General features: G+C 50.5%; 10 protein-coding genes across 10 annotated transcripts; 3 read left to right on the top strand and 7 right to left on the bottom strand.

Annotated features, from left to right (window-relative positions):
• Positions 1-257: 257 nt before the first annotated feature.
• Positions 258-1308, bottom strand: N7529_001511 (NAD-dependent succinate-semialdehyde dehydrogenase; the record flags this gene model as incomplete). The annotated part of the gene is made up of 2 exons (XM_057237042.1): positions 258-360; positions 428-1308. 2 exons carry the CDS (start codon positions 1306-1308, stop codon positions 258-260), a joined length of 984 nt encoding a protein of 327 aa, XP_057101729.1.
• Positions 1309-1367: 59 nt separating this feature from the next.
• N7529_001510 (uncharacterized protein) lies at positions 1368-1922 on the bottom strand (the record flags this gene model as incomplete). Its single annotated transcript, XM_057237041.1, has 3 exons — positions 1368-1696; positions 1749-1836; positions 1902-1922. The coding sequence occupies 3 exons, from the start codon at positions 1920-1922 to the stop codon at positions 1368-1370; spliced, it is 438 nt and encodes a 145-aa protein (XP_057101728.1).
• Positions 1923-2997: 1075 nt separating this feature from the next.
• Positions 2998-3711, bottom strand: N7529_001509 (uncharacterized protein; the record flags this gene model as incomplete). The annotated part of the gene is made up of 1 exon (XM_057237040.1): positions 2998-3711. One exon carries the CDS (start codon positions 3709-3711, stop codon positions 2998-3000), a length of 714 nt encoding a protein of 237 aa, XP_057101727.1.
• Positions 3712-4111: 400 nt separating this feature from the next.
• Positions 4112-5519, bottom strand: N7529_001508 (uncharacterized protein; the record flags this gene model as incomplete). The annotated part of the gene is made up of 2 exons (XM_057237039.1): positions 4112-5421; positions 5471-5519. The coding sequence occupies 2 exons, from the start codon at positions 5517-5519 to the stop codon at positions 4112-4114; spliced, it is 1359 nt and encodes a 452-aa protein (XP_057101726.1).
• A 1108-nt stretch (positions 5520-6627) lies between these two features.
• Positions 6628-8771, top strand: N7529_001507 (fungal specific transcription factor domain-containing protein; the record flags this gene model as incomplete). Its single annotated transcript, XM_057237038.1, has 4 exons — positions 6628-6811; positions 6864-6952; positions 7035-7645; positions 7715-8771. The coding sequence occupies 4 exons, from the start codon at positions 6628-6630 to the stop codon at positions 8769-8771; spliced, it is 1941 nt and encodes a 646-aa protein (XP_057101725.1).
• Positions 8772-11166: 2395 nt separating this feature from the next.
• On the top strand, positions 11167-12717 carry N7529_001506 (uncharacterized protein; the record flags this gene model as incomplete). The annotated part of the gene is made up of 2 exons (XM_057237037.1): positions 11167-11643; positions 11692-12717. The coding sequence occupies 2 exons, from the start codon at positions 11167-11169 to the stop codon at positions 12715-12717; spliced, it is 1503 nt and encodes a 500-aa protein (XP_057101724.1).
• A 711-nt stretch (positions 12718-13428) lies between these two features.
• N7529_001505 (condensin subunit BRN1) lies at positions 13429-16161 on the bottom strand (the record flags this gene model as incomplete). Its single annotated transcript, XM_057237036.1, has 3 exons — positions 13429-15381; positions 15435-16038; positions 16088-16161. The coding sequence occupies 3 exons, from the start codon at positions 16159-16161 to the stop codon at positions 13429-13431; spliced, it is 2631 nt and encodes an 876-aa protein (XP_057101723.1).
• Positions 16162-16668: 507 nt separating this feature from the next.
• On the top strand, positions 16669-19891 carry N7529_001504 (sodium/calcium exchanger protein; the record flags this gene model as incomplete). Its single annotated transcript, XM_057237035.1, has 2 exons — positions 16669-16929; positions 17000-19891. The coding sequence occupies 2 exons, from the start codon at positions 16669-16671 to the stop codon at positions 19889-19891; spliced, it is 3153 nt and encodes a 1050-aa protein (XP_057101722.1).
• Positions 19892-20382: 491 nt separating this feature from the next.
• On the bottom strand, positions 20383-24984 carry pan1 (actin cytoskeleton-regulatory complex protein PAN1; the record flags this gene model as incomplete). Its single annotated transcript, XM_057237034.1, has 3 exons — positions 20383-21550; positions 21611-24326; positions 24384-24984. 3 exons carry the CDS (start codon positions 24982-24984, stop codon positions 20383-20385), a joined length of 4485 nt encoding a protein of 1494 aa, XP_057101721.1.
• Positions 24985-25498: 514 nt separating this feature from the next.
• Positions 25499-26209, bottom strand: N7529_001502 (DNA-directed RNA polymerase II core subunit RPB11; the record flags this gene model as incomplete). Its single annotated transcript, XM_057237033.1, has 3 exons — positions 25499-25690; positions 25744-25853; positions 25912-26209. The coding sequence occupies 3 exons, from the start codon at positions 26207-26209 to the stop codon at positions 25499-25501; spliced, it is 600 nt and encodes a 199-aa protein (XP_057101720.1).
• Positions 26210-26728: the final 519 nt, after the last annotated feature.

Genomic DNA, 26728 nt, shown 5'->3' with positions numbered 1-26728 from the left:
GTGGCCAAGCAGACGCAGCTAAGTGCTTCTACGCGCCGAAACATCAGAGTAGAAGGCGCCGACTTTTCTCGAAGAAGTTTCCACATGAATCTAGCCGACAAAGAAATATAGTCTGAGTGCAGAGAATGGCATGTTTTTCGGGGGAGAAGGCCTATTTTCATGCGAATTCGCCTTAAATTTTCAACAGAATATAGGTTTAACCCGCCCTTTCAATCGATCCTCCATACACCCCATGTCAAAAGCCACTTCTAGTTAACTTAAAATATTCCACCCAGGGTGATACTCTTGACATGCACGAACTCGTCGATTCCATATTTGCTTCCCTCGCGGCCAAATCCACTCTCTTTTACTCCACCAAATCTGCAGGATCAATTGTTATATCAGACAGCAATTCAAGATTGTGTATTGGAGGGGAGATGATACTTACGGGGCAGCAACGTCACTGACAGAGCCGGTGTTGGCACCGACCATACCGACCTCGAGAGCTTCCGCTACACGGAAGACTCTTCTGATGTTATCACTGAAGATATACGCCGCCAGGCCAACCTCGCAGCGGTTGGCAAGCTGGATCACCTCGTCCTCAGTGTCGAAGGGAAATAGGGCTGCCACGGGTCCGAAGGTTTCTTCAGAGGCAATGCGCATATCGTGAGTCATATCAGCCAAGACTGTAAGTTGAAAGAATGTAGGTCCTAGCTCTTGGATAGGGCTTCCTCCCAGAAGCACACGAGCACCTTTGGATTTGGCGTCAGCAACGTGGTCATTAACCTTTTGTGCAGCTGCGGGATGGATGAGCGGCCCGTGGGTGACACCTTGCGCGAATCCAGGTCCGACTTTCAAGTCCCTAATGCGCTTGACAAGTCGCTCCGCGAAAGCTTCATAGTGGATTCGATGAATGTAGATCCTATTGGCGCAGACACAGGTCTGTCCAGTACCTCGAAACTTCGACGCAAGAACACCAGTTACCGCGGCATCGATATCCTCCACGTCATCAAAGACAATGAACGGAGCATTACCACCAAGCTCCCAAGAAACTCTTTTGACGCTAGAAGAGGCTTGGCTCATAAGGAGCTTGCCCACACGAGTCGAGCCAGTAAACGAGATCTTCTTGATATCCGAATGAGTGGTAAGGGTTTGGCCGACCTCAGCGGTATTTTCCAGAGCAGTGACGATGTTCACCACGCCTTTAGGAATACCCGCTCGAAGGGCTAGTTCTGCGAGAGCATTGGCAGTAAATGGAGTCTCCCCAGGGCTTTTTGCGACAACTGTACAGCCAGCCGCCAATGCCGGGCCAATCTTACGGGTGATCATAGCGGCAGGGAAGTTCCAAGGAGTGATCAAGCCGCAGACACCCACAGGCTCTTTGACAGTTAGGACTCGGTTCCCCGGAATGGATACCGGAATCGTATCGGCGTATAGCCGGGGGCTTCTTCGCTGAACCATTCAATGAAGGCTGCAGCATATTTGACCTCGCCTTGGCCCTCGGCAAATGGTTTTCCGTTCTCCCATGTTATTAGGGTCGCCAAGTCATCCACGTTTTGCAGGATGAGGTCATTCCAACGTCTCAGCAGTCGAGACCTTTCGCGTACCAGCGTCTTGCGAAAGACTGGGAATGCATCCGAAGCTGCCTTGATGGCTCTCTCGGTGTCTTTTGCGCTGAACTCTGGGCATGTTCCAATGACTTTATTGGTGGCTGGATCTATTCATTCGTCGTTAGCAGCGTAGCGACAGACTGTTGGAAATTTCCTTACCAGTGACCTCAAATGTTTTGCCCGATTGTGCCCCAACCCATTCACCGTTGACCTGGCATTTTTCAATGAACAAAGACTTGTCTTTTAACTAAAGCCACGCGTCAACCTCGGAATCTCGGTTCATACTAATAGAAAACGCATCCGTAGACTTACTTGTGGCACCGCATGAGTCATGCTGAATGCTCGTATTCTTGTTTGGCGAAGTGAAATTCGTAGACAGCCAAAGCCGATGAGACACATGGAATATCAACGAATGTGCGTGTTGCCTTGATTGCGACAGATGGGCATGTATGGTTGGTTTGTATTTATTATCTTACTATACACCATATTTATTCGGTCTATTCCTACCCGCCGGCTTGATTGGCGATACCGGTGGACTCGGGCCGGGGTTAGATACAGAGCAGTGACGGCGATATACTCCCCTATCTACTCGCATATTGTTCGCGTACATTTGGCGCGATACACTAGCGTAAGGTGGGACACTAGTTGAACATTTCAAGCTGGGTAAAGGCACCCCAGAGCCCGGTAATACCCGCACACTTTTGCCCAACGGTCCATAATGCGATGTCCTCGGGTTTATGCAACCGGCTCGAGTGGCGATGTCCTGCAGCTCGGGTGCATGTACCCGAGCTCTGGGTGTCGATGTCACCGGACCAGATACCTCGCTGATATAAATTGTTCTTTATAATTGTCGGCTAGTAAAATACATTGCCGAAGTAGAAGAACTATTCGCGTGCTTTTAGTCTAGTATGAATTATTATTTTAGCAAGGTACTCTTCCGTTTGAATTCGTAACTCACAGTTGCCGCGCAGGAGTTTACGAGAAGCTTTCGGACTCACAACCTCTTCAGTAGAACACTCAGTGCTATCTGAAATAAATAATTAGAGCAAGCAATCTCGCACAGTAGTACAAGCATTGTATTGGCTGGGTGAACAAACCTTTAGGTATGAACATAATATCTATGGAGGTTTAGAAGCATACGGAATGAGACACCAATGTAACAGGGTGTAGGTAGACCATCATTAAATCTACAAGATCAAGCTCTCTGGTCGATAAATAAGAATCTTACGAGCAATTTGGTGAAGATAGACTGGAAAAGCAGCCCCTATATATAGACTCTTCCAGGCGAGCTTGATCAATGTGAAATTCAACTTTTGATAGCTCAATCATTTGCATTTGAATGAAGACAGGGATATGGCCGTGATAGAATGCCGCGTAGCTAGAGATACATTAATCCATTCACCAACATCTATTGTCCTGCCTCAAATGATCTGGCCATTTCGCCCATGGTGTCAAATCGCCAATCATAAATATTATCCGACAAATTTCCCATAGTGGCGCCGGGTCGCTCGATCCAGGCGGACTTGATTCCAATCTTGCGGGCAGGGTGATGGTCATGGAACTGGCTCTGGGCGGTTTGCAGGACCTGTGCGGGTTCGATATCGAAGGTCGACTTCACCTTTTTGAGCATGTATTCGAAGTTGCGGAGATCAGGCTTATAGGAGCCCACGTCTTGAGCAGTGATGATCAAATCGAAGGGGAAGCCCTCGAGGCTGCCTGCGTTGGTCTTGGCGAAAGATGCACGATCAACATTCGATAGAACAACCAGCTTGTAGTGCTTTGAGAGGCGCTTGAGAGCATCAACAGTGTCCGGGAAGGCGGGCCAGCTGCCGATTGACTCCCCGAACTGGTTGCATTCTTCCTCAGAGGGAGCCGCCAAGCCCAGGCGGTTGGCGAACTGCGGGAGCAAAGTGGTCAACAACTGGTGGTAGGGCATCTCGGGTGTCTTAGTCTGCTGCTCTCGCTCTAGCTCGTGATAGATAGTAAGGAGGTGTTCGCGCGGGAATTGGGCATTGTTCTTGTCCAGAGTGGGTTGAACAGCAGCCAGGATGCCTCCCTCCCAGTCCACAAGGGTGCCATAGACATCAAAGGATAGCACACGGTAGTCGGAAAGTTGAGTCATTGCGAATAGCTGATTTTAATTGTGATAAAGTCAATGGCACGATAAATGAACAGATTGAAGATCGAATATGGGCGTCGTTGGCTTTTAATCGCACCGGTCCGGGTACTGAGACCCGAGATAACGAACTCCATTGGATGTAGGGCTATCAAACTACAATGACAGTACTCTTATTGTCACTTAAACTTTGTTGGAAATCAGGTCCGAACTCTTTTCGGCATATTTCCTTCTGTGTATACTACTGAAATCTCATAAGTCGGGCTCTCCTTCATGTGACTCATTACTTTTCATAGACATAGCACATCCTGTCAAATGATATTGGTAAAATTCTACTCAATCGGAGTCCGAGTCTGAAATGATATTGGCAATAGCTATTCGGTATTGCTACCCAGTAGATCTACCTTCATGCTGCTAATCTTTTTACCTCGCCCTCGAGAGCCCTTTTGATTCGTTCAATCATGTCGGCTTCAATAACCCCTTCTTGCCATGTAAATCCCAATGCCAACCTTCCATCCCGCCCTGTCACAGCACTGACCTTGATTGCGGCACTGCAAGCACTAGAGCTCTGGCTGAACAACATACTCTCAATCTCGAAGTTCGAGGCTCCTCGTGAAGAAGAACTTGCCCCGACGTTAGATAACTCAAAGGCACTCATTCTCTTTCGGCCTAGCTTTTGTGACATCCAGTGATGCTGGTTTTGGATAAATGCCAAGTATCCAACCGGCATGTCACCCCCTTTCTGTGCCATGGTATGTTCAATGGCAATCTTGGTGCGGCGGGCTTCATCCCAATCAAAAGATGGCATCCTGCGGTACGTGATGGATGACGATCCGACGTAGCAGCCCAAAGTGGTAGCAGTTACTGGCTCGGGAAGGAATCTTCGTAGTGATACTGCACAGTCACCCTGGAGTGTGAGATATATTGAAGGAAGAACAGAGAAAATGCAGGTAGCAATGAGGACTTGAAGCGCCGCCGTGACCGAGGTCCGCTCCTTCTTACTCAGTGTCATGAGCATTTTTGTGTCAACTTCAGAGAGCCATAAAGTAGAGAAGCGAGTCTTCACAGGCGTAAACTGGGGAGCAGCCGTCCAGCTATCGGGAGATGGCTCGCTATACTTCTCTTGTGACCGTAAGAAATCTTGCGATACAGGGAGAGTATATAACTCCTCTATTGGGGGGACAAGGTCATCAGGAAAGCTATAGACCATTTCACTTGGCTCAACACCAGCATATTGCGCCATGTGCCATTCCATTTCATCATGGAACGAAAGAGCACTTTGGGTGTCCATGAGTGAATGGTGAAATATGAACACAAGCGTAAAGCTCTCGGGGACATTGTTGCTCTCCAGAACGCATATTCTCCAGAATGGAAGCGTCCCGTTGGACTGAGCCTCGAAGGGGCAATTGTGTTGCTCCTCAAGGACTCTGTCAATAATTGTTTTCCAATCAGGGCTCGGAGGATTCGCATCTTCTTCCACGAAAGTCACGACCTCACTCAGTGAAATCTTGGGAAGACGGACAAAACACGGATCCGGTGTTTCAATGGCAAGTGGAATAGCCGACAGTATAGGATGCTTCGAGATGAGCACCGAGAGAGCGTGAAAGAGTGCCGGTTTCACGGGTACTCCGCTTCGCCGCTTGTACCGGGCTGTCAGACCCACATTGAGATAGATCCCCAAGTGACTCCGTGTCGTCGAATACTTCTCCGCGTGTCCTAATGACTATCAGCAATTGTAAGATTCAAAGAAAGTAGACATCATAACCTAACGGCCGCAATGACGTAAACCTTGCTTCACGGGACACGTCCTTCATGGGGACTGAAAAAGAGCTAGGTATTGAGATCTAACCAGGAATATATGTTGCTGCTTTCCTAGGCCAGGTGCTGTCGCTAGCTTCCAGCCTATTTATTCGCAATACCTAGCGAGACATCACCTCTTTTCAGACTTCCGGTCCGGGTACGCGTACCCGCTTACACACTTATTTCACATAATTTTTGAGTTCCTATAGCTGGGACGCGATAGAAAATTACCTGATAGTATTACAATACTATTGGTTTATCTTTCTACATTTTCTAGGGCCGTGAGCTGACAAAGAAGAGGTATATTGATCTTGCATACGTGCTGGGCAAACCCTGGCCGACATGAGTTCCAAGCCATGTCAGCATACTATCAGATGCAAACGAATCCACCCTAAATTATAGCCTTGGGGGTAATTCTCTCCAAGAAGATAATTTCTCTGATGAAGGCTCCTTTTAGTCCATCAAGTAGTACATTTCTTTCGTCGCTATGCGTTATCTATTATCTGCTATGGCCGTATTGTCTTTCTTTTACTCCGTAGTTACCAAAAAGTCGCTTACGTCATTTGTCGCACAAATGCTTCAACCCGCAAAGCCAGCCGTTGTTCTCCGCGTTCTTAATCTTTGACCGCCGGGAACATAGAGATTCTCGACCTGTGTTACAATGACCGAGCCAAGCACCAAGATACATAAGGGTAGACAAAGGCGACCCCGTGTACCGGACTCGCTGCGAAAGAGGGCGGTACAAGCGTAAGTAACGCCATATGCTGGTAGGAACACCATAGTTCTAAGAGTGCTAACTCTTTGCACCTCAGATGTTTGCCTTGTCGCCAGCAAAAGGAGAAATGTAATTTTATACCCATTTCATTGCCATAAATGGAGCTAGTTGCCATTTTTAAAACCCGGCTGACTCGTTTAACTTGAAAGGCGGAGGCGGCAACCCCTGTACTCGTTGCGAAAAGCATCAAAGGACATGTCGTTTTGAGAGTGCCGACAACCGACTATTAACAGGAGCCAGGAGTGCCCCATCAGGGTGAGCTTCCATCAAGAATATTGCTGGTACCGACAACTCATTGTTGTAAAAGCGACGGGGAGCCTTTAGAACGGCATGCCAACGTACTTCAAATGAAGCGAATTATCACTCACTATTTGGGTGATATCTCTTTTGAGACTAGCAACCTCCGGGAAATTGCAGACTCTCTAAATCACGGCCAAGGTCAGGAACGGTCGGATAGTGATTCAATTGAATCATACGATGCCACTTCGACCAATGACTACTCTATAGATCCTCTTTCAACCAGCACAATGCGTACGTTCGCTATCTTGACTTTGATTTCTGGCAAGTTGACGTGATACCAAAGATTATTCCGGGGAGTTGTCGCATTGGAACTTCTCCAGAATGCTCGAACGGCGACTGCGAAGTCTTGGAGACAGGACAGGGCAAACCAAGGTTCGACGAGAAAACTATGCCACCGACTTGTAATGGTATATGGTGGAATTTATGATGTACGCTGCTAATGAAGGAAATCTAGAGTCTTGACCACGCCGAGGGTTTCTTTCGGGCCACTGCTCTGCAATCATCTGGCTCCTGCGTCGCCCTTGCACAGTCATATTTCCCCCCAAAACACATCGCAGAATTCTTGACAAGTGCGTTTTTGAAATTCAGTCAGACGAATTACTTTTACTTCCACGAAGCAACCTTTCGCGAGAAACTGGATTTCTACTATGCCACTGATCAGCCACTGTCGATCAATGACGCTGGTTGGATATGCACTCTTCTCATGACTTTTGCAATTGGTACACAGTTTGCCCATTTGCAGACCAAATCAACACCCAGTAGCAGTGCTTCTGCTGCTGAAAGTACTCCCGATGACGAAATCGGGTTACAACTTTATCGGTTTTCATGTCGACTCATCCCGGATCTTATTACAGTTGCAAGTGTGGAGTCTGTCCAGGCATTTTTACTTCTGGGTGTGTATACTTTACCAATCGACACAGCAGGTTTGGCGTACACATACTACGGCCTGGCAATTAAAGCGGCAATCCAAAATGGCATGCACCGCAAGCTATTTGACAGCAACGTTGCCCCAGGCATTATTGAGGTGCGAAATCGCCTTTGGTGGTCTGCATATTCACTGGAAAGGTAAGAATGCTTCGGCTATTCCAGCATTTCCAAATATCAAGTTTAAAGCATCCTTACTTTGTCGGACAGTCGCATCGGTATTCTTCATGGCCGCCCCATAACTATCCCTCCCGCCGAAATCGATACTCCCATGCCACTCGACCTGCCGGCTCTACGACCGATTGACCAAACTACCAATCTACCCAACTTCACCGCTGCAATCATCCTGACAAATCATTTGACAAAAGCTTCGGAGACGATGAGATCTTTGAGGCGTTGCCAGAGGGACAAAAAAAGGAAGTATCTTCGGCAACTTGCCGCCATGCGCGATCGACTAAGCTCATGGTGGGACAGTCTTCCCACTGAGACCCACTGTCGAGATCTCTCCCCTGACGGATCATTCTTTCGTTGTAATGTGCACCTTGAAATCTATTACACAACAACTTTGATCTACATGGGCCGCCCTTTCATCATATCTCCAGCATCATCTGAGTCACTCAACACGAACTCAGGTTCAACTATTCGAGAACTCCCAGATATTGTAAACACTCTCCGCCGCGACTCACTTGATGCGGCACTTAGAGTTATCGAGCTGTGTCAGCTCCTACAAGACTCTGTCGGCCTTGCGCGTGTCTCATACACCGAATTCAGTGGGTGCCGCGTTGCTTTATTGGCCCTTATTGCCCACAGCATCAACGAACCAACAAGTGAGATATCCAGTGCATTGGCTCAAGGTATGGGGCTTATCCGCCAGAGCTGCGCCGGGCTGGAATCCGCGCGATCTGAAGTGGCTGTCATTGAAGCACTTGAACGGGCAAGGCAACGGCTGCATAGTCACACCGTGGCAGAGCAGAGAGGCACGGGAGAGGATGCCACAGGCTATCATCAATTCAAAGAGTGGGCGAAACTTTGGCAAGGTGATCCGCTGGATGGTAGCGATGTCGTCTCGCCAAATTTGGACGTGCCATTTGACCAGCGCTCTCCCAACTCTCTTCCTTCTTTTGATGGGTTTTTCTCGTCTTTTCCCAATGAGCTGGGGGAATTCGCCGCCATCCCGGGGATAAATTACGATCTTTCACTAGGCCAGGAATGGTTGGGGGGCCCTCAACCTGAAGGTAGCGAATGGATCATAGATCAATTACTCTGAGGACAGAGCTTTTAAAAAGAGGGCTTGATCCAGTTTCCCAACCGACTGTCACCGGCCGGCGAAGACATACAGCGGTATGTAACCCAAGCGGGTGATCCTGCTTCCTAATATAAGTGTTCTCGTATGAGGCAGTTTCACGATCAGCACTGGCATCAGCTGGTGTCCATGAAGAAGGGCCCTCAGCTATGGAGCCATCGGAGTGGAAGAACCACTGCGTCAGGAAGGTTCCGAGGAAGGGACCGACACTCAGTCTCAATCCTCGAATGCCAAAATATGGCACTGAAAGGTACAGATTTTCTTCTCGGTGCAGAGAAGCGGAATTTTGATGCAGTAGATGAAACGTAATGGAATTCTGCCGGTCGATGCGACTTTTCAGTCTACGAAGTTGGCAGAGACGATTGCGGTACAGATTTCATTCGTGGTTGCAACATGAATCTTCGTATTGTTTCATATCAACTTTTTAAGTTATCACAAGGATTGGTTCCAATGTTGACAAAGCTTGTGCTTTTTGGGGCCGGACGGTGCAGACAATTGTAGTCAAAGGTTTGTAAATGACCTTCAATACTAAGATACATATTTATGTACTTAGAGATTCATATTGGTAATATTCACCTAAATGCTCGGTACTTAGGTCATGTAGCAGTATATCATGGAATCTTATAGGACGCAAGTACCGTCAGCAAAAGCCTCTTATCAAATCCTGCTAAGCGTCTTTAGCATTTAATATGGCTGGCTCTGGCACGCCGTTGCAGGTGCCTTTAACCTTTTGGGCCTATAGTTCCAGGCTCAGAGATAAGGGAAAGATGCTCCTAGCCTAGTTTGTAGAATCGACAGTTGGATATACTTAAGTATATGGGAGGACGTTGTTTGAAGCTTCTAAGACTATACCAAGCTGATCTACTTTAGTAATGAAAGGGGGAGTGTTTGAAAATGAGAACTTTATTACCATTTAATCAAGCAAGATTTCACAACAATTTTGATGATATCTTTATCAAGTAGGTCACCGGAAACTCGCCAGTTGCTCTATTTGCACGATGATCTCGTTGCCAGGCCATTCCACGCCGTTCCATCTTTTTAAGTAGGCTTCACTATGGTAGAGGAACGATTGTTAGGAAGAAAAAATACCCAACATTTAAGTATCCGAGTTGTCTTTGGGCTATTTAGATCCTTCTTTAACGTCTACCTTCAATTTTGTCAGGTCCATCACATATCACATGAAAGTGTTTTTTTAGTTCGCAGAATTTGAAATTTTGGCTTAATGACTTACCTGATAAAACAAGCAAGAGAAGAAAAAACCAAGTTCAACGAAAGTTGGTTGATATACATTGCTGTCTTAATATTGACCTGCTATGTGCAATGTGGAGTCCTGACATCTATGCGCCTTCGGGATATTGTAGCTCCTAATTCTAGAGCAGAAGTTGGAAATGGTAACTGAAGGCGATTGAGTCCTTATGTTTTCAATTAATTAGTTCAAAAATTCTAAAAATACTAAAAATACGCAGTGTGCAGTGTGCAGTGTGCAATGTATGTGGTCGCCTTGGCAATGAGCTTCAAATGCGTGAGATACCGCCTATCACTGTGATCGGCTCTCTTCACACATGATTCCCACAGACGGAGATGGAATCCTGTAAAAATAGCCTGTGTACTGGCTTCAATCTCAAACCTTCGTAGGTTCAACGGTGCTTACTCGAATTATATGACTGGACCTTGAACATCGGTGGATACATACTGTCGTCCAGTCGTTCTTAATCTTCCCAGTCTGTACCATCTCACCCTCTCCGGCGGTTCTGCAATGGTTGTGGTTGGTCAGACGATCGGCGGATTAGCGCCGGTTGGGGTGACAAGAGGTGCATCGTGAGGAGCAAGCATGGCCTTTCGACGATCTAACTGGTCAGCTACTCCACTGTGACAAGCTTGGCTGATCACTTCCACCGTCCAGTCACACTTCCCTCTCAACGCCTCGAGGTACAGTGCACTTGAGGGGGCTTATTGGCAGACTCGGGATCTCCCAATCATGACCCTGGTTGCTGCTGCAAATCGCCCCCGGCGCTTGCTCTAACCCGACTTAAAGTGATGAGAGCCAAAAGCCTGCATTTGGAGTCCCCGCCTCCGCCAGCAAACATGATTGATATCCAGGCCTAGTTTCCAATTACAATTTTCTGACTTTCAATTTTTCTGTCTTCTGGTCACCTCCTACTTCATTTTATCCGTGTACGCAGGCTTCGCATACGGTGTTGGTGATTCACAACAAAAAAATAGTTCGCTGTCTCAATCTTGGTTCTGGCAGTCGACTTGATTCGCAGGCTTGTTTTTGCCAATTAGTCTCAAGGGCTTCAAGTCAAGAGCTGGCTCTTGATATTGTGTGTACAAGTAAATTGCCTTGCTCATCGCATCGATGTCGACGCACGACGATCCTCACAATTATTCCCCTATGACCTACGAGCCCGTCGTTCCTACGGATCTCACCCGAGGATCTTATCACAGCGCAATGGGTCCCATGCCAGATCATACGGTGCGAGAGACTCACAGCTCGTCTGACGAAAGCAACTCGTCTCTCAGAAGCCCGCGGACTGCCCGATTCGCCGAAGCTACATCAATTCATTCGCCCATTGAACAGTCAAGAGCGCAACAGTCACCTTTTGCCGACCCTCCTAAGAACCGATCACCGGGAGACGTTGGCGACGTTGGCTTTGGCTATGTAGCAGCGAACAACAATCGTGTGGATGATCAAGTCCCCATGTCCCCATTCAGACCTGATTTGAAGGTGCCACAGACGGCCAAGTCGTTGAACCCGCTCAGCCCGACTTTTCGTGAGGAATACCTGCTCGAGAAGCAAGAAAAGAAGGCTGGAGTTGAAAATGCCCGAGACATGGTAAGAAGTCCCCAGATACCGACCCATACAATTACTAATTATCACCAGAGAATTAAACTCCGCGTCCGTATCGCCAAGGTTTTCCTGCGTTTCGTCAACTTCGGCTGCAGTCTCATTGTCCTGTCTCTCCTTGCAGTCACATTGACTGTGTTCAACGCAACCAAGAACCTACCCACTCGCAACAGTCTTCCCGCCTGGGCAGAGGGAACCAACCCATGGGCCCAGTATCTCCTTCTAAGCATGGCCTGTGTCTCCCTATTTGCCTGTCTAATAGTATTCTGGGCCTACCGCAAAGGCGGACACAGACGCGCTGAGAAAGCCGCAGTCTACTACACAGGTTTCTCAATCGCCTTCTTCGCCTTCAACCTAATAATGTGGATAGTCGGCGCAGCAGTCTACCAGCACTCCAAGGCAACAGGCAACAGCAAAGACATGTGGGGATGGTCCTGCGCCCAGAACACTCGCGAACAACTATACCACGACACCGTCGACTACGCCCTTCTCTGCCGCCTTCAAGACTGGGGTCTCGTCTGCGCCATCATCGAAGTCGTCATCGAGGTTTTCGTCATCGCAATTTACGCTGTAGTCTTCTACCGCGTCTGGAGCAAGCGCAAGCTCATGAAATCAATGGACACCCGCGACAACGCCCGCTCAGATCTCTACCTCGCCCAACTGCGCCTCCAATCCGCCCCGAACACCCCGGGCTTCGCTACCTTCAACTCTTACCCGCCCAAATCTCCCTTCTACGCCGCCGGTCCGGTAGACCCCTACTCATCCGCCGAGAAGGGCCAATGTCCGACAACTCAGTACGCCTCGCCTGCCTCGCCTACACGTCCCAAACCCTCTTTCCAGCTCCAGGCCCCGCCTATCAAAATCCAGCAGCCGACTCCGCAAACTGCACAGGAGGAATTCGCTCCGTATCACGCGAAAACTCCGTCGCCTCCTCCGAGTCACCGAGCTAGTCCGCCTATGCATGCAATCAGCCCTCCGGGAGAGATCGTTTACGACGCGGTGCCGATTCCCGGTGCCTATGTGAATCCTATGGTTTCTTTCCCGGCTCCTGTACACAGATAATGACGATGACTGAATTGATGGTCTGAATTTTGCGACTTGGTGTTCTGGACCGAGTTTTATTTTCCTATGCGAAACGAAAGACGAAAAACAAAACACAAAAGCCGAAAAACAGTTGAAAATCTTGGAAAATCTGAAGCTCTGGTCGTTTTGGTGAACCTGTTTGAAAATCGGATATTGGTCCAACTATTCTTTTTTTACCTTCCCTATGGATTTAATGTACACACTGGGGCGTTTGGAGATACATATACCAATTTGTGCTTACCTTCATGGATTTGCTATTTCTTTCAGTTTTGATATCAGTCCAATAAATAAATATATTGCAACTACGATCTACATGAAAGTACAGTTTTGCTTACTCGTCATTGATTACTTGAGTGAATCCCAAGTACATGGCAGCTGCCAACAAATCAGCTGTACCTAGGTATTGGTGACAACGGTTTATATCATTCCAGGGCTATACTACAAATTTATACAACGCAATGGCACCAGAGTCACACGTGAAATGGGTTGGATTCATCAAAAAGAAAAAGAAAAAAAAAGACCCCCTGAAGAAGAAAGACCATATAGCGCCATTCACTGCGAATAGGAAAAAGCAAAACCACAACGCCGCGAGGATCTATCCAAGTCACGCTGTCCTGTCCATCCTTCGTGACCTACATGCATATCGTAGTGTTTCTACCTGTTACAACTGTACATGAATTCAAACAAGGCTTACATTCCACCACCTTCTTCGAGGATAGCGTGCACATCCCTAGAAACGAAGATCTCTTCCAGGGTAGCTGCATCAGCACCCACCTTACTGAGATCACTTTCAAGGACAAGACCTTGCTCGTTGGCAAGATGGAGGAGACAGATGAACCCGAACGAGGTACTGATGTCCCGTAATGTCTCAGCGGGATAGGCACCCTTGAGGGAGTTCATGATCTGGGTGAACCTAAGCCGGCCAGAGTCCTTGCTATCGGCAGACTGCTGAGGGCTATGGGCCTTGGGTGTTGATGGCACATCGGGATCCACTTCACTCTCAGGCTCTGTTGGGGCCTCGCTAGACACAGCGCCCGGCTGGGAAGCTGAGGCGAACTCAACGGCATCGACTAAGCGCTCGCCCATGCTCTTCCACATCTCTGTTTTGAGGCGTCGGACGTCAACCTTCTTCGCCACGCGTGCGTATGCCACATAGTCGGGTCTTGCGCGACGGCCACCTTGTGTTACTAATTGTGAGCCGTAACCTCCTTTGCTGGGTGTGGCGCCGACCATGTTCAGGAGCGCACTGAGCCCAGTTTGTCCACCTGCTTCGCCGGATGAAGGGCCTGTGGCACCGTCTGCTGGTGGAGACAACATCTCCCGGGCATCCGCAAATGGCAGATTGTCATCATCGTCATCGAGATCCATGCCATTGGGGAAAGCAAGGCCATCGTCATCAGCGAAGAAGTTGGCATCATAGGCACCAGCGGCACCTTCCTCGCCGGTATTTTCTTCCGGCTTATGGTTAGCCCAGAATGCCTCGTCCATGTCGCCGTTTCCAGCTGTTAAATCTTGCCGACGGCGTTTGCCGAGAATTTTCTTTGAGCCAAGCTTGGCCTTTGGTTTGAGGAACAAGGTAAGAAGATTGCGGGAATTGAAGTGCTTATCATCGGGAAGCAGGTTGCGTCCCTTGGTCTTCCATTGTGTCTTTGGTAATGAAACAGCGGAATTGGAACTTGCAGGGGTGTAAATCAATTCAGCGATGGCAGGGTCCAGAGGCGCCGCGAAATCAATCTCGAATGGCTCCTTCTCCTTGCGCGGCTTGGGGGCCGAAGTAGCAGCTGTTGCGTGGTCTTTGATTCTCCGAATCTTCCAGTGTTCTGGGCCAGCCCAATTCTTCTGTAGCGCATTATCAAAGTAGCTGAGAATGTTCTCGTGGTCATGGTTGTTAGGTTGATGGGACATGGAGACGGCATATGAATCTTCATCGCCATCCTCGCCCTCTCCATCATCGCCTGCGGCGTGAGCAACGCGGTGAACATTCAGCATTGGCTCCAAGGCAGCTTCTCGGGCCCAGGCCTCTCCTCCACCACCGAACCCAGCGTCGTCACTGAGATCGAAGCCAGCCAGACCATCATCATCGTCGTCAAATCCGACCGCATTATCGTCATCAAGCATGATGCCAGACGGGTCGTCAGGTGCTCGTCCCTCTTCATTCAGCTTGTCTTGACGCCAGTCCTCTGGCGCTTTGAGGAGAGGAAGATCCAGCGATCCGCTAGGATCACCCAGGTCGAGGTTCTTGAGCGAAGGACAGATGTCTTGTTCGTCGAGGCGATCCAAATCTGGGAAGAACTGGCTTGCCAGTGAACCGAGATCAATCTCCTTGTTATCTTCAAATGTATCGCTCGCGGGCTGCTGGGTTGATTTCGATTGGTCTTCATGTTTTTGGTCGGGATCTGCGGAATCTTGACGGTCATCTTCGGCTGTCTTGGCGCTATCATCCACAGCATCGTCACTGCTATCAAACACAATCCGTCCATGGCCATCGATGGCGAGGTGATTCAGAAGCAATCCTTTCGCGCCTCCTTCATCAAAGTCTGCCGACGCCTTCTTGAACAATGGGTCTACAGCAAACTCGAGTTCGAACTTCTTCAATTGTAGGGATGCAAATGATGGGGCGAGAGTGGCCTCGTGGGAACGATTCTAGCCGCGATTTTGTCAGTTCAATTCCATACCTTTCACAGATCATAACATACCTTCTTGCGCGACTTTCGGGGCTGCCCATCTTCGCCTTCCTCGTCATCTTCACCGTCTTCTGCCTCCTCTTCTCCGCGGCCTCTCTTATCGCGGCTATCAGCCAAACCACTCAAAAGTTTTCCTGTCTCTGTTGCGACACTGTCCACTCGACTGGTGTAGATCTTAACACAGCCATCAAGGGTGCAACTAGCTTTCTGAAAGTTCACACCATCTCCTTCCTTAAGTAAAGACATATCGTGAAAGTAATCAATAAGCGCAAAGTTCCAGGAGTTGTTCGCATTAATCTTGTTATCAGTCGCCATCTTCATCCACTCTTCGAAGTTCGCCAAAATTGGCACACGCTTCATGGGCGTCACTGCGCGACCGTTGGCATCCACTGCACGGCCGTTCACATCGCTAGTACGGCCACTAGTCCGACCACGATGACCGGATCCTCGTGGAGTCGCAGGGCTGTCACTTCCTTCACGGTCGTATGTAGTAAATCGACGGGGTGGCATAGGCGTCTTGACTGCGGCTTTAATCTGACTCATTTGACGATCATGGAGCGCTTGACGAGCTTCCATGCGCGCTGCCTTTTCTCCTTCATCATCGTTGAGGGGTATCCTAATCGAGTCAGTTGCACATCAGCAAAAGATACCTCTGGGATACATACTTGACTGGAGAGTTCTTGTGAGGGGTCGAATTGCCGTTGGAACGGCGATGCACCTTATTTGCGACACGGGGCATGGTTGCGATTTCCCCCGATAGGGGATGACGATAACAGCTTAAGGAAGGTCTGATGGGAGAGGGGCGATGAAGCAAAACAAATGGGGAAGTCAACAAACATACGGTTGTCCATATGTGCCAACGATGCAGTGTATTATGTAATATTTCTTCGATGCCCGATATCACAGGTTAAAATCCAGGTTAATTATTACCACTATGTGCGTGCAAATAGTTATACCTATAGAATATTAGGTCTCTTATGACCTTCACATCAGTTCCTATCTTTGTATCTATACTTTCTATTTCAATCTATCGAGTATACAACGTAGCACTTCTTCATCGCCCCTCTATTGCCTAGCCGATCTCTTCATAATCTAACGGATCTCGGGACGTGCATTGGCCCACCTAGACACTCCCCCGTGGCTGACATCATCGTCCTCACCGCACGGGACCAATGTACAAGGCACTAGACCTCTAGTTCTAGTTTGAGTCTTTTCATTCTTTAGGTATCGACCTTCCTGATACAGATTGGTCTTTAAAATCATCCGTTCGATCCACGATGCCGCCAAAAATTTCGTCATCATGAACCAGCTGTTATCTTTCCTGCAGCCTGCCGCGCGCAAGCAACCTCGATATTCAACCCGACCATTTTATACCACGTTGTTTGTGTTCACAGTCCTTGCCACTGCGAGTTGGTGGCTGAGTACTACCGAAAGTGAACATGGCGAACATATACAAACGGGTACAGCAGCAGGCATAAGTCTGTTGAAACGAGAGGCCGAACCAGAGGTATCGCTCCCTCCCCCTCCCTTGTGAGATGCGCAAAGGCTAATTGATATTCTGTCCTACCTTGTTATAGTGCCGATTAGTTCGCAATGTCAAGAATCAATGTGCATTCATCCGTGCCAACTGTCCCGATCACGAGGATGGTTTGATCTCCTACCTCCAATTTTATTACTGCGGGCTGGCCGGCGCGAAACCGGTAGCATTCATAATCTTGATTTTATGGCTGTCACTTCTCTTCAGTACGATTGGAATCGCTGCAAGTGACTTCTTGTGTATCGATCTAAGCACATTGGCCAGCATTTTGGGAATGAGCGAGAGTCTCACAGGCGTCACGTTTCTGGCATTTGGTAACGGGAGTCCTGACGTATTTTCCACATTTGCCGCCATGCGGTCAAATAGTGGAAGTTTGGCGATTGGTGAGTTGATCGGTGCTGCCACTTTCATCACCTCGGTTGTGGCGGGGTCCATGGCCCTCGTTCGGCCATTCAAGGTTGCGCGGAGAAGTTTTGTTCGAGACGTGGGTTTCTTCATAGTTGCCGTGGTTTTCAGCATGTTTATGCTGGCCGATGGAAAACTTCATGTATGGGAGTCCGCGACGATGGTAGGCTTTTATGCCTTCTATGTCGTCATGGTGGTAACCTGGCACTGGTACTTGGTACAACGCCGGCGAAAGAATGCGAGAGAGCTCGCAGCGCGAGCTCATTTCCACATACCAGAAAATCAGGAGTTGGAGATTGAAGAGACAGCGGAGGATGATGATCCTGGTGTAGCATCAGAGTCACGAAGTCTCATTCGCGGCGCCTCAACTGAAGACTTCGATCTTTTGGAACGTGCCGAGGCTGTTCCTATCTGGAAAGAAGAAGAAGATGACGAAGATGACGAAACTCGCAATCGGTACTTGGCCGGGATTCGCGATAACATGCATCTTCACCGGCCTACGCGATCGAGGCGCAATACCATGAACCCTATCAGACCTAGTCTTGTTGGCGCATTGGAGTTTCAATCTGTGCTTCACTCACTGCAGAAATCTAGAAACACCCATCACAACCCGACAATAAGTTTGAACAGCTATTCAGACGATGGCGAGAGTGATTTCGATACGCGCTCCGTAGCGTCACATCCTCGTGCTAACCGACCATCCGGCTCCAACGATCGTCTCTCTCCGTCCAGTGCAGCAGGCTCTTCTCGTATTCGAGCTGTCTCTGCAAACGATGCCGCTGGCTTGAAATTAGACGCAAGTGTTTTAGAGCCTCGGCCAACGCAAGGTCCACTTCTCACTGTGAGCAAGCCATCATTTGAGGATACCTCAGGCCAAGACGCAATGCAGGCGCGTCAGCTCCCTCCAATCGATACTGCAAAGGCACTTGCTGTGTCCCAGTCATCTTCTGCGGACCAGTCGCCGAGTATAAGCCCGGTGGCTGCAGAGCCTCAAATTCCAGATCGGCTTTCGCCATCAGATGCTTTCATCTCACCGAATTACCAAAGTCTAGGAGCACATGAGCGCTCCCCTATGTCGGTCTCGCCTAGAGGTACTACAAACCGTCGACATTCAGGGTATGGTCTAGAAAGCCCTTCTGTGCCCTTCCCATCATACACAGATTTGCCATCCTCCACGTCTTCGCGACCACCTAGCCTTCGACTCCCAAATCCATCCACGCCGTTAGAGCGACTTCACATCCATGACGACTATGATCATTTTGCTCATGTAGGCTCTCCTTTCCGAACTTATCTGAGGAATTGGTGGCCTGACTCGATATCTTCCCCCCAACAGATTTGTTGCACACTCTTCCCAACCCTGGCCGGCTGGAAGTCCAAGAACGTCTGGGAGCGACTTCTTGGTATAATAGCAGCCCCCAGCGTGCTGCTTCTTACCATAACAGTCCCAGTAATCGAGCCACAGGCACCGGAATCCGAAGAACCAGACCCAATACCATCTGTGATTGTCCAGGACCTCAGCAATGGAAATGATCCTTCTCCCAGGGTCAGGCTTCCAGCAGATAGTCCAGTCATAATGCCCCAGGCTCAGGACTATAACGGGTCTGCTCCCAATGTGCCACCGACGCATCCTCATCGCAAGTCCTCATATGAACCCACCGAGCGCCCGCGCTGGGACTCTGAGCTGCCACCTGTAACGGTGGCAGGCTCTGTAGATGCCGTAGCAACAAAGGACTGGAATCGCTGGTTAGTCTCAATCCAGCTTTTCACGGGCCCTTTCTTCGTTGTGCTCATCGCCTGGACAACAATGGACGACGATCTTCAACTCCGCAACCTTTTCCTCCCAACTATGGTCTCCTTACTCTTTTCCTCCATCTGCCTCACAGTCTTAATTATAAGCACCCGTCGCCACCACCAAACCCGCTATCCAACAGAAATTTCCCTCCCTCTTCTCCCCGAACCCGAATTCCAACCTCACCCCCCAACTCTTCCACCGCAATGGCGCCCCTTCCTCGCTCTCCTCGGCTTCCTGGTCGCAATCTCCTGGATCGCGACAATAGCCACAGAAGTTGTCTCCCTCCTCAAAACCCTCGGTGTAATCCTCAACATCTCAGACTCCCTCCTAGGCTTGACCGTCTTCGCAGTTGGCAACTCCCTCGGCGACCTAGTTGCCGACATCACCGTCGCCCGCCTTGGATACCCAGTTATGGCCTTGAGCGCCTGCTTTGGCGGCCCCATGCTCAACATCCTACTCGGTATCGGGCTGGGCGGTCTATACATGACTTTGAACGGCAATGCAAGACAAGATCAGGCAGTGCCGGGCCCCGTCGGCTCTGTGCAGGTTCCCTATGAAATTGCCATTTCTAAAGTCCTTGTCATCAGCGGCGCGACTCTGCTGGTTATTCTTGTTGGTCTTCTGGTTGTTGTTCCCATGAACAATTGGAGAATGGACCGGAGGATCGGTTGGGGACTTGTTGCTGTTTGGTGCGTGAGTACATTGGGCAATGTGATTGCCGAGGTTCTCACTTAAGTTGGTTATAATCTCGAAAACAAATCGAAATTGGCGGGTTGGATTTGAATTTTTGGTGTTTTGATGCATTGGCGTTCTTTGCATTATTGTTTGTAATGTATAGTTTGTCGCATGACAGTTAAGACTGTACAGTCTCATCTGCATGTGCGAGTAGCAGCATAATCATGATATATGAACTGCATTTGGGATTTCCATTTTTCTGGATTTCCATTTTTCTATATTGTTCCATAAATGCAGTGTTCTATCTAGTTTGGTTCGATCAACCCACAATCTTTCACTACTCGACGATATACTCACTGGCAAGGCAAATCAATGAGAATATAATTATACTAAACAAAACCAATGAGTATTCCAAGAAAGGTACAGAAACAGCTAACTACTCGACCCGTTCGATTATCAATTGACCTCTGATCATCCATGATGTATCATTCTCGCATCTCGCATCTGTACAGTATGTGCTCTTAATCCAAACCGAAGCAAAAGATTCCACTTCACAGGACCCGTCCGGCAGACGAGCTCGTGCTACGATCGTTGACCTGGGTCTTCTTCAAGGTCATGCCTTGCTGAATGGACGCGAGTAGGGCGCCGCGGCCGCCAGCCCCACCTGCGGCCGCAGGAGGGGGAGGCGCACCGGCGGGGGGAGGTGGTGGGGGAGGAGCTGGGGCTCCGCCTGGAGGCGGTGGGGGTGGGGGAATGGACGGGGCAGCGGCTCCCGGGGGAGGGGGAGGTGGTGGTGGTGGAGGAGGAACTGCTGATGGCGGGGCAGGAGTAGCACCGTCGGGGCTTGAGATGGCAGGGAGGGGAGGCAGAGCTGCTGGTGGGGGAGGCGGGGGTGCAACAGGGCTGTCGTGAACTGGGCTGGCAGATTTAGAGGCAGGCTTGTCGTCGTCCATGGCGCTTAGAGGACGTGGAGGGGCCATGGTACCGAAGAGGATGCTGGCGAGCTGCTTGGCGCTGCCACCGGTTGGTCGATCGTCTTCATCATCTGATGAACCGGCATCGGAGCCTGCGGCGGACCAGTCGTCATCCGCCTCGGGGCGCGCACGGGTCTTGCGCTCCAGGGGAGCGGCACCGGTGAAGGTCGGCTTGATGGGTTCTTGCTGCGTCAAGCGGTGGAAGGGATTCGTGGACTGGGCTGTGGCTGGGGGCGAGGCCACCTGCTCAGACGATTGACCCATGGTCTTGAAGTAAGGGTTCTTGGACTCGGCATCCTGGGTAGCGGCAGGGATAGTGCGGCTGCTCTCGGGTGAACTAACCTCGCTGGGCACGCTTTCGGGCTCGGGTGCGAAGGATGGGGGCTCAGGCATAGCTATCGTAGGAATTGGGGGCGGGCCAGGCAAGACCTGACTCTGCGCAGGAGTGCTGTACTGGGGAGTGGCATCAGCAGGACCCTCGTCATCAGATGAGGTCTCTTCGTCAAGGCCCTCAAGTTCACGCTGAAGCTGTCGCTCGCGCTCCTTGGCAGCCTCCAACTCTGCGCGCTGAGCGGCAAGACTGGCTTCCTGTTCCTTGGATTGTCGGCTGGCCTCTTCTCTGCGGCGCTTCTCCTCCTGCTTCTTGATCTTGCCCTGGCGGACCTGTTCCTCAAGAGCCTGAAGGCGAGCTGCTTGGGCGTCCTTCTCTCTTTGGAATTCCAATTCGCGTCGGCCTGCCTCGTCCCTATAAATAGATTAGCCAATTGCAAATGATTGTGTCGTCGGCAACAATATATATACGTACTCAAGACGCTTAGTCTCCACCTCTTGAGCCTCCTGCTCTTCCTTGATGGCCTGCTCTCGAGCAGCTTGCTCCAACTTAGCAGACTCATCTCCCTTCTTGAGATCAGCCTGGCCAGCGCTATCTGTCCGGGCTCTGCGAGTCGGCGGCGCCGGTGGTGGCTTCTTGCCTGCCGGCTTAGGAGCAGCAGCAGCAGCACTAGGACCACCGCGCTCTTCGGCCAACCGACGCTGTCTCTCATCCTCACGCTTGTGATCCTCTTCTTCGGCGCGGCGAACACGATCTTCGCGCTCCTTCTTCTCACGCTCCTGTCGTTGCGCAAGAGTCTCAGTAGCGTCATTTGGCTTTAAACCTGCAGCAGCCATGCGCTCGGCAATACGCTTCTGAGCACGCTCACGGGCAGCAGCCACACGATCTTCATGCGTGTTGCCAGCAATTGAACTGGACGAGCTCACAGGCGCAGGCATCGCAGGGCGCGCCGCGGGAGATTCGGCCGCTGGGGACGCACGAGAATGCACTTCTGGTGAAGATCTCTCTCGCCTATTTTCTGTAAGCATTGGTTCGTTTTCAACATTGGCAAAAAATACATACTCTTCCTTGCGAACATTTGCAGTCCGGCTATTGCGGCTAAGATCATAGATAAAGTCACGGATCACATCTTCGACGCCTAAAGCATCTTCCCAACGACGTCTCTCATGTTCACGCGTGGAATTTTGCCCTTGGTCCCGAAGACTATCTTCTAGACTACGAGCGAAATCGCGAACGCTTTCCTCGACATCGCGAGTCATAGTGTCGTTGCGCTCACGCTCCGCCTTGACGTTGTTGCTCTCAGTTTCCAGACGACGAGCGGCTTGGCCGTCATCATCTTCTGTCGCGGGCGCGGGGCGGCCAGCAAGCTCAGCAGCGCGTGCTTGCATGCGAGCGCGGGCACGGGCCTTAATTCGGTCCGCCTCGGTCACAATGCCACCAGGTCCAGTGCCAATGATGTTAGAGGCACCTCCTGGGTGTGCCTTGGCATCTTTGAGACGGAACAACTCAAGCCTTGCGTCGGCGATATCGCGCTCAAGGCGACGCACATCAGAAGCAACTTGGGGAACTTGGTCTTCATAGGCCTGCAGTTGACGACGAAGAGCTCGGCGGTCTGCGCCACTGTCGACTTGACGGAACGAGGCATTGGGGTGGGTATCAAGATCATCCTGGACACGACGAATACGGTCCATAAGACTCTCTGCCTCGCGGCGGTCCTGACGGTCTAATGCATCATCATCTTCAGCCCGGTTCTCGTCCTGGAAATCGACAGCGTCCAGCATGATCTTTGCCTCGCGGATCTTCTTGTGGAGTTGCTCGACGGAGAACTCGTCCTCTGAAGCACCAGATGCAGCAGGAGACGGGGTACGAGGGTCATTACCAACGCGACGGCGTGCGCTCGAGCGGTAACCACCAGCAGCGTCGTTGTTCTTGAACATAGTCGCATCCTTGCGGCTAGCAGCAGACGAGCCACCTGCACCACCGCGGAAAGAGTGGTCCTTCAAATAACTGACACCAGTCTTCTGCGGCTGCAAAAATGCGCCAGTAGCCTTGCGGTTCTCGGCATCCTGAGAAAGCAGCGATTTAACTGTGCCAATGGAATCGTTCAAGTACCTTGTGGAAGGAGGAACAAGCTCTGGTGGCAGGCGGTTGGGAACCGGGTATCCGTTCAAAGCACGATAGATCATGTGCATAGCCACGGCAAACTCATCCATATTGAGACGGCCGCGGTTGTGCGGATCCGCTAGAGTCCAGATGCGCTCCAGATCAAGTCGGTTCAAACCACTCTGACCCATGATCTCGATGGCAGTCTCGCCACTGACAAAGCCCTTGCGCAGACCATCCCATGCACGGAAGAGATCATCGTAAATCTTCTTTTCTTCCTTGGTGATGGCCCAAGCGACAGTAGCATTTCCTGAAAGACCAGCAGCACTGAAACCACCTTCGCGACCAGGCTGCGGCATGAGCTGCTGCTTCATCGCATCGATGTTAGGCAAGCCCTGCGCGGGTGTGTTGATGAAGCCCCATTGGCCTGGCATACCGGTAGGCTGCGCGGTCAGGCCCGTGGGCTGTACCCCCAGGCCTTGCATCCCACCGGTCTGCGCAGGGCTGAGGTTTGAACCGAAGCCAGTAGGCATTGGCGGCATTGGAGGACGAGGACCAGTGTATCCAGTCGCCTGAGGGTTGGCCATGAATCCAGTTTGCTGAGGTTGGAGGAATTGGGACTGGTTCTGTCCTGGGAAGCCTGTCGCTTGGGGCTGCTGGATACTTGGCGGTTGAATGCCTGTCTGCTGGGGGAAGAACCCGGTGGGCTGTGCGGTCAACTGAGACAGGAGCTGGGCATTGTTCGGTTGCTGCGGAACAGGCTGTTGAACAACTGGCGGAGTTGCACTGTTTTCCATGAGAGGCGCATCGAAGTTGGGGACGTTGGTTCGCTGCTGGGGGGCCGGGGCTGTGTCGGGAACATCGAAAGAAATGATGTCAACCATGCTGGAAACCTCGTTCTTGATTTTTTCAGGCAAGGATGAAGGAAGATCGCGACCGGTGATACGAATATTGCAAAGGTACATGGCCAATGCGAATTCGGGGAAGAACAACTGTCCAGACTTAGTTGAATCAGACAAGACCCAAATCTTAGAAAGATCCTCTCCTCCTAGCTTCGAGCGCATCAAGAGATCTCTCGCTTTATCGCCTATTTTGCAAAATCAGTACACATGTTTCAATTAGGACTGAAGTCACGGAAACCCACCATCCATTGTCTTGCTATCGCCAACGGCAGATTTAAAGAGCTGCTCGAACCTCGCCTGATCTTGCGCCGTGATGAATGACAGCCGAATGCTCGGAATCTTCGACCCAGATTTCGGTGGCACCTGGGGAGGCTGCCCGGAACCAACATCGTGGAAGGAGTTCGCAATGTCGCTCGAGGTCTTGAATCGAGTTGGGATCTGTGGCACCGGGGGTGCCTGTTGCGCCTGATTCTGGGGAGGATACCCGGTATATTGTGATTGGAAGCTCTGGGATTGTTGTTGTTGCTGCTGCTGGGGCTGCTGGGGCGCAGCTCCAGGGAAGCCAGTGTATTGCTGCTGGAGTTGTGGCGCGGGGAACCCGGTGGCCTGAGGCTGAAGCTGCGAGTTACCGAATGGCGACGGCTGGCCGGCGAAACCGGTAGGTTGGGGAGCAAGTCCAGTTGGTTGCTGAGCGAATCCCGTCGGCTGAGGCTGCTGAATTGATGATTGCTGGCCCTGGGGGAATTGCGAGTAGGGGGGTTGTTGCTGCTGCTGCATGAATGGTGCCTGGCCGGGACGGCCAGTGGCACCACCCCCGAGGAAATTATTCGACGAGGAGTACATTAGTAAGTCACACTCGCATGAGCAGAACAGATGCAAGAAAACCAATGAGAAATATATGAGAGAGAAACAAATGCAAAGTGGTCAGTGAGGGTCTCAGGAGGATGCGAATGACGCCGATGGACGCGGCCCCAGGGACACGCTAACCTCAATTGGTTGCTTAGTCAGTATAGCCCCGAGCCCTGGGGTCCCTGTATATACTAGGACTAGGTATATTTTTAGAACTATGAACTACATTTACCGATAGAACTGAGCACACCAATGGCAATGAGACTTTTCATTCATTGCTATCATGCTCGTTCAAAGCGAGCATTAGCCGGTTCTTTCCAGGCCTTGAAATGTTGTAAATAAGCACAAAAAAAAAGGGAAAGATAGCACGCCGCAAAGAATAGGCCATCCATAGATCCCCAGATCGAAAATGAAAACAAACGCAAAGCATAAAGTCATCACTGCTCCATGCGCCAGAGCTTTAGACCCACGAAACTAAGACGGGTGGTGACTGAATAGCCACGGCCGCTTAGTCGGCATTCTGCTGCTGGTTGGCGGCGTTCGCCATCTTGCGGAGCTCATATTCCTTGGTGAATTCACGAGACAGAGTACCAAGATCCTTGATCAGAGCCTCGGAGGCGTTGATAACAGCCTGGCGGGGAGTGACCTCCCCATCGGTCTGAACACGCAGCTGGAAGTTGGGAGTGAGAGGGTGAGGAACCTCAAAGAATTGTTAGTCTATTTTAAGAATGTGGAGTTAACCAGCTTGCTTACTCGGTAGGCGGCGAAAGTGACGTGAGCAGTCTTCAGGAGACGGGTGCGGAGCATGTTTCCAAGAGTGTGGTCTTCCTTGTGGAAGGTGAAAATGCAAGCAGAGGGCAGGCCTGGGTAAATGGTTAGTGGAACCAATTCAAACTATGTCATGTCAAACCAGAGACTCACGAGTGTCGACCTCCACGTCGATCTTGTTCTCGCCGGGACCTAGCAGAATGGCCTCATATCTGTTTGCGGTGTCCGGGTTAGCTTCGGATCGTGCCGAAAATGGAGTGCTCGAAGCGGTATGTATGGGAGAGGCAGGACCATCGCCAGGATAGTCATTCATTCCAACTGACACGTCAGGAACATCGTCAGGAACTAAAGAACGTTCCTGGCGAGGAGCAGGACCTCCGGAGCCACGCTGACCAGCGCGGTCCTTGGCGAAGGCTGCAGTGGCGGTAACGATACCAGGAGATTGAGGCATGATGGACTTTCATAGACCAGGAACAATGACGACGGTATGAAAGGAAGTTGGAATCAATTGAGACGCAACGGGATGGAAAGAGACGCAGTGAAAATGCAATGGAGAGTCGACTGAGAGCACTTCCATAATCAAAACAAAAATGATGCAAATCCATCGCATCGTGCCTTCCCAACATGATGCAATCCAAGAAAGGAAGGAACCAGTGGTCAGATGAAAATAACCCCGGATTCTGCCCCAGATTCTGCAACGACAAAAAAGCAGCCTACAAGACTTGAACTTGAATTTCAAGCTTATCCAGTGCATTCAACTTGCAGATTCTTACAGCTCATTGGGCCACACCGAACCTCGCTCCTAGAACCTCATGGCGGAGTACTGGGCCCAGGAGCAAAGTCGAAGGCGAATCCGGGCATCTCATTCGCACAGAAAATTTGACCGGAACAATGCACAAATGACAACATAATCCAAGACTGCGGATTCACTTACCTATCGGGGGCGTTCATTTTGTGAGATATCCAAAAA

The sequence above is a fragment of the Penicillium soppii genome, assembly GCF_028829465.1.
Source record: "Penicillium soppii strain IBT 18220 chromosome Unknown utg000002l, whole genome shotgun sequence".
In the NCBI taxonomy this organism is placed as follows: domain Eukaryota; kingdom Fungi; phylum Ascomycota; class Eurotiomycetes; order Eurotiales; family Aspergillaceae; genus Penicillium; species Penicillium soppii.
This window is presented reverse-complemented; position numbering and strand designations above follow the sequence as displayed.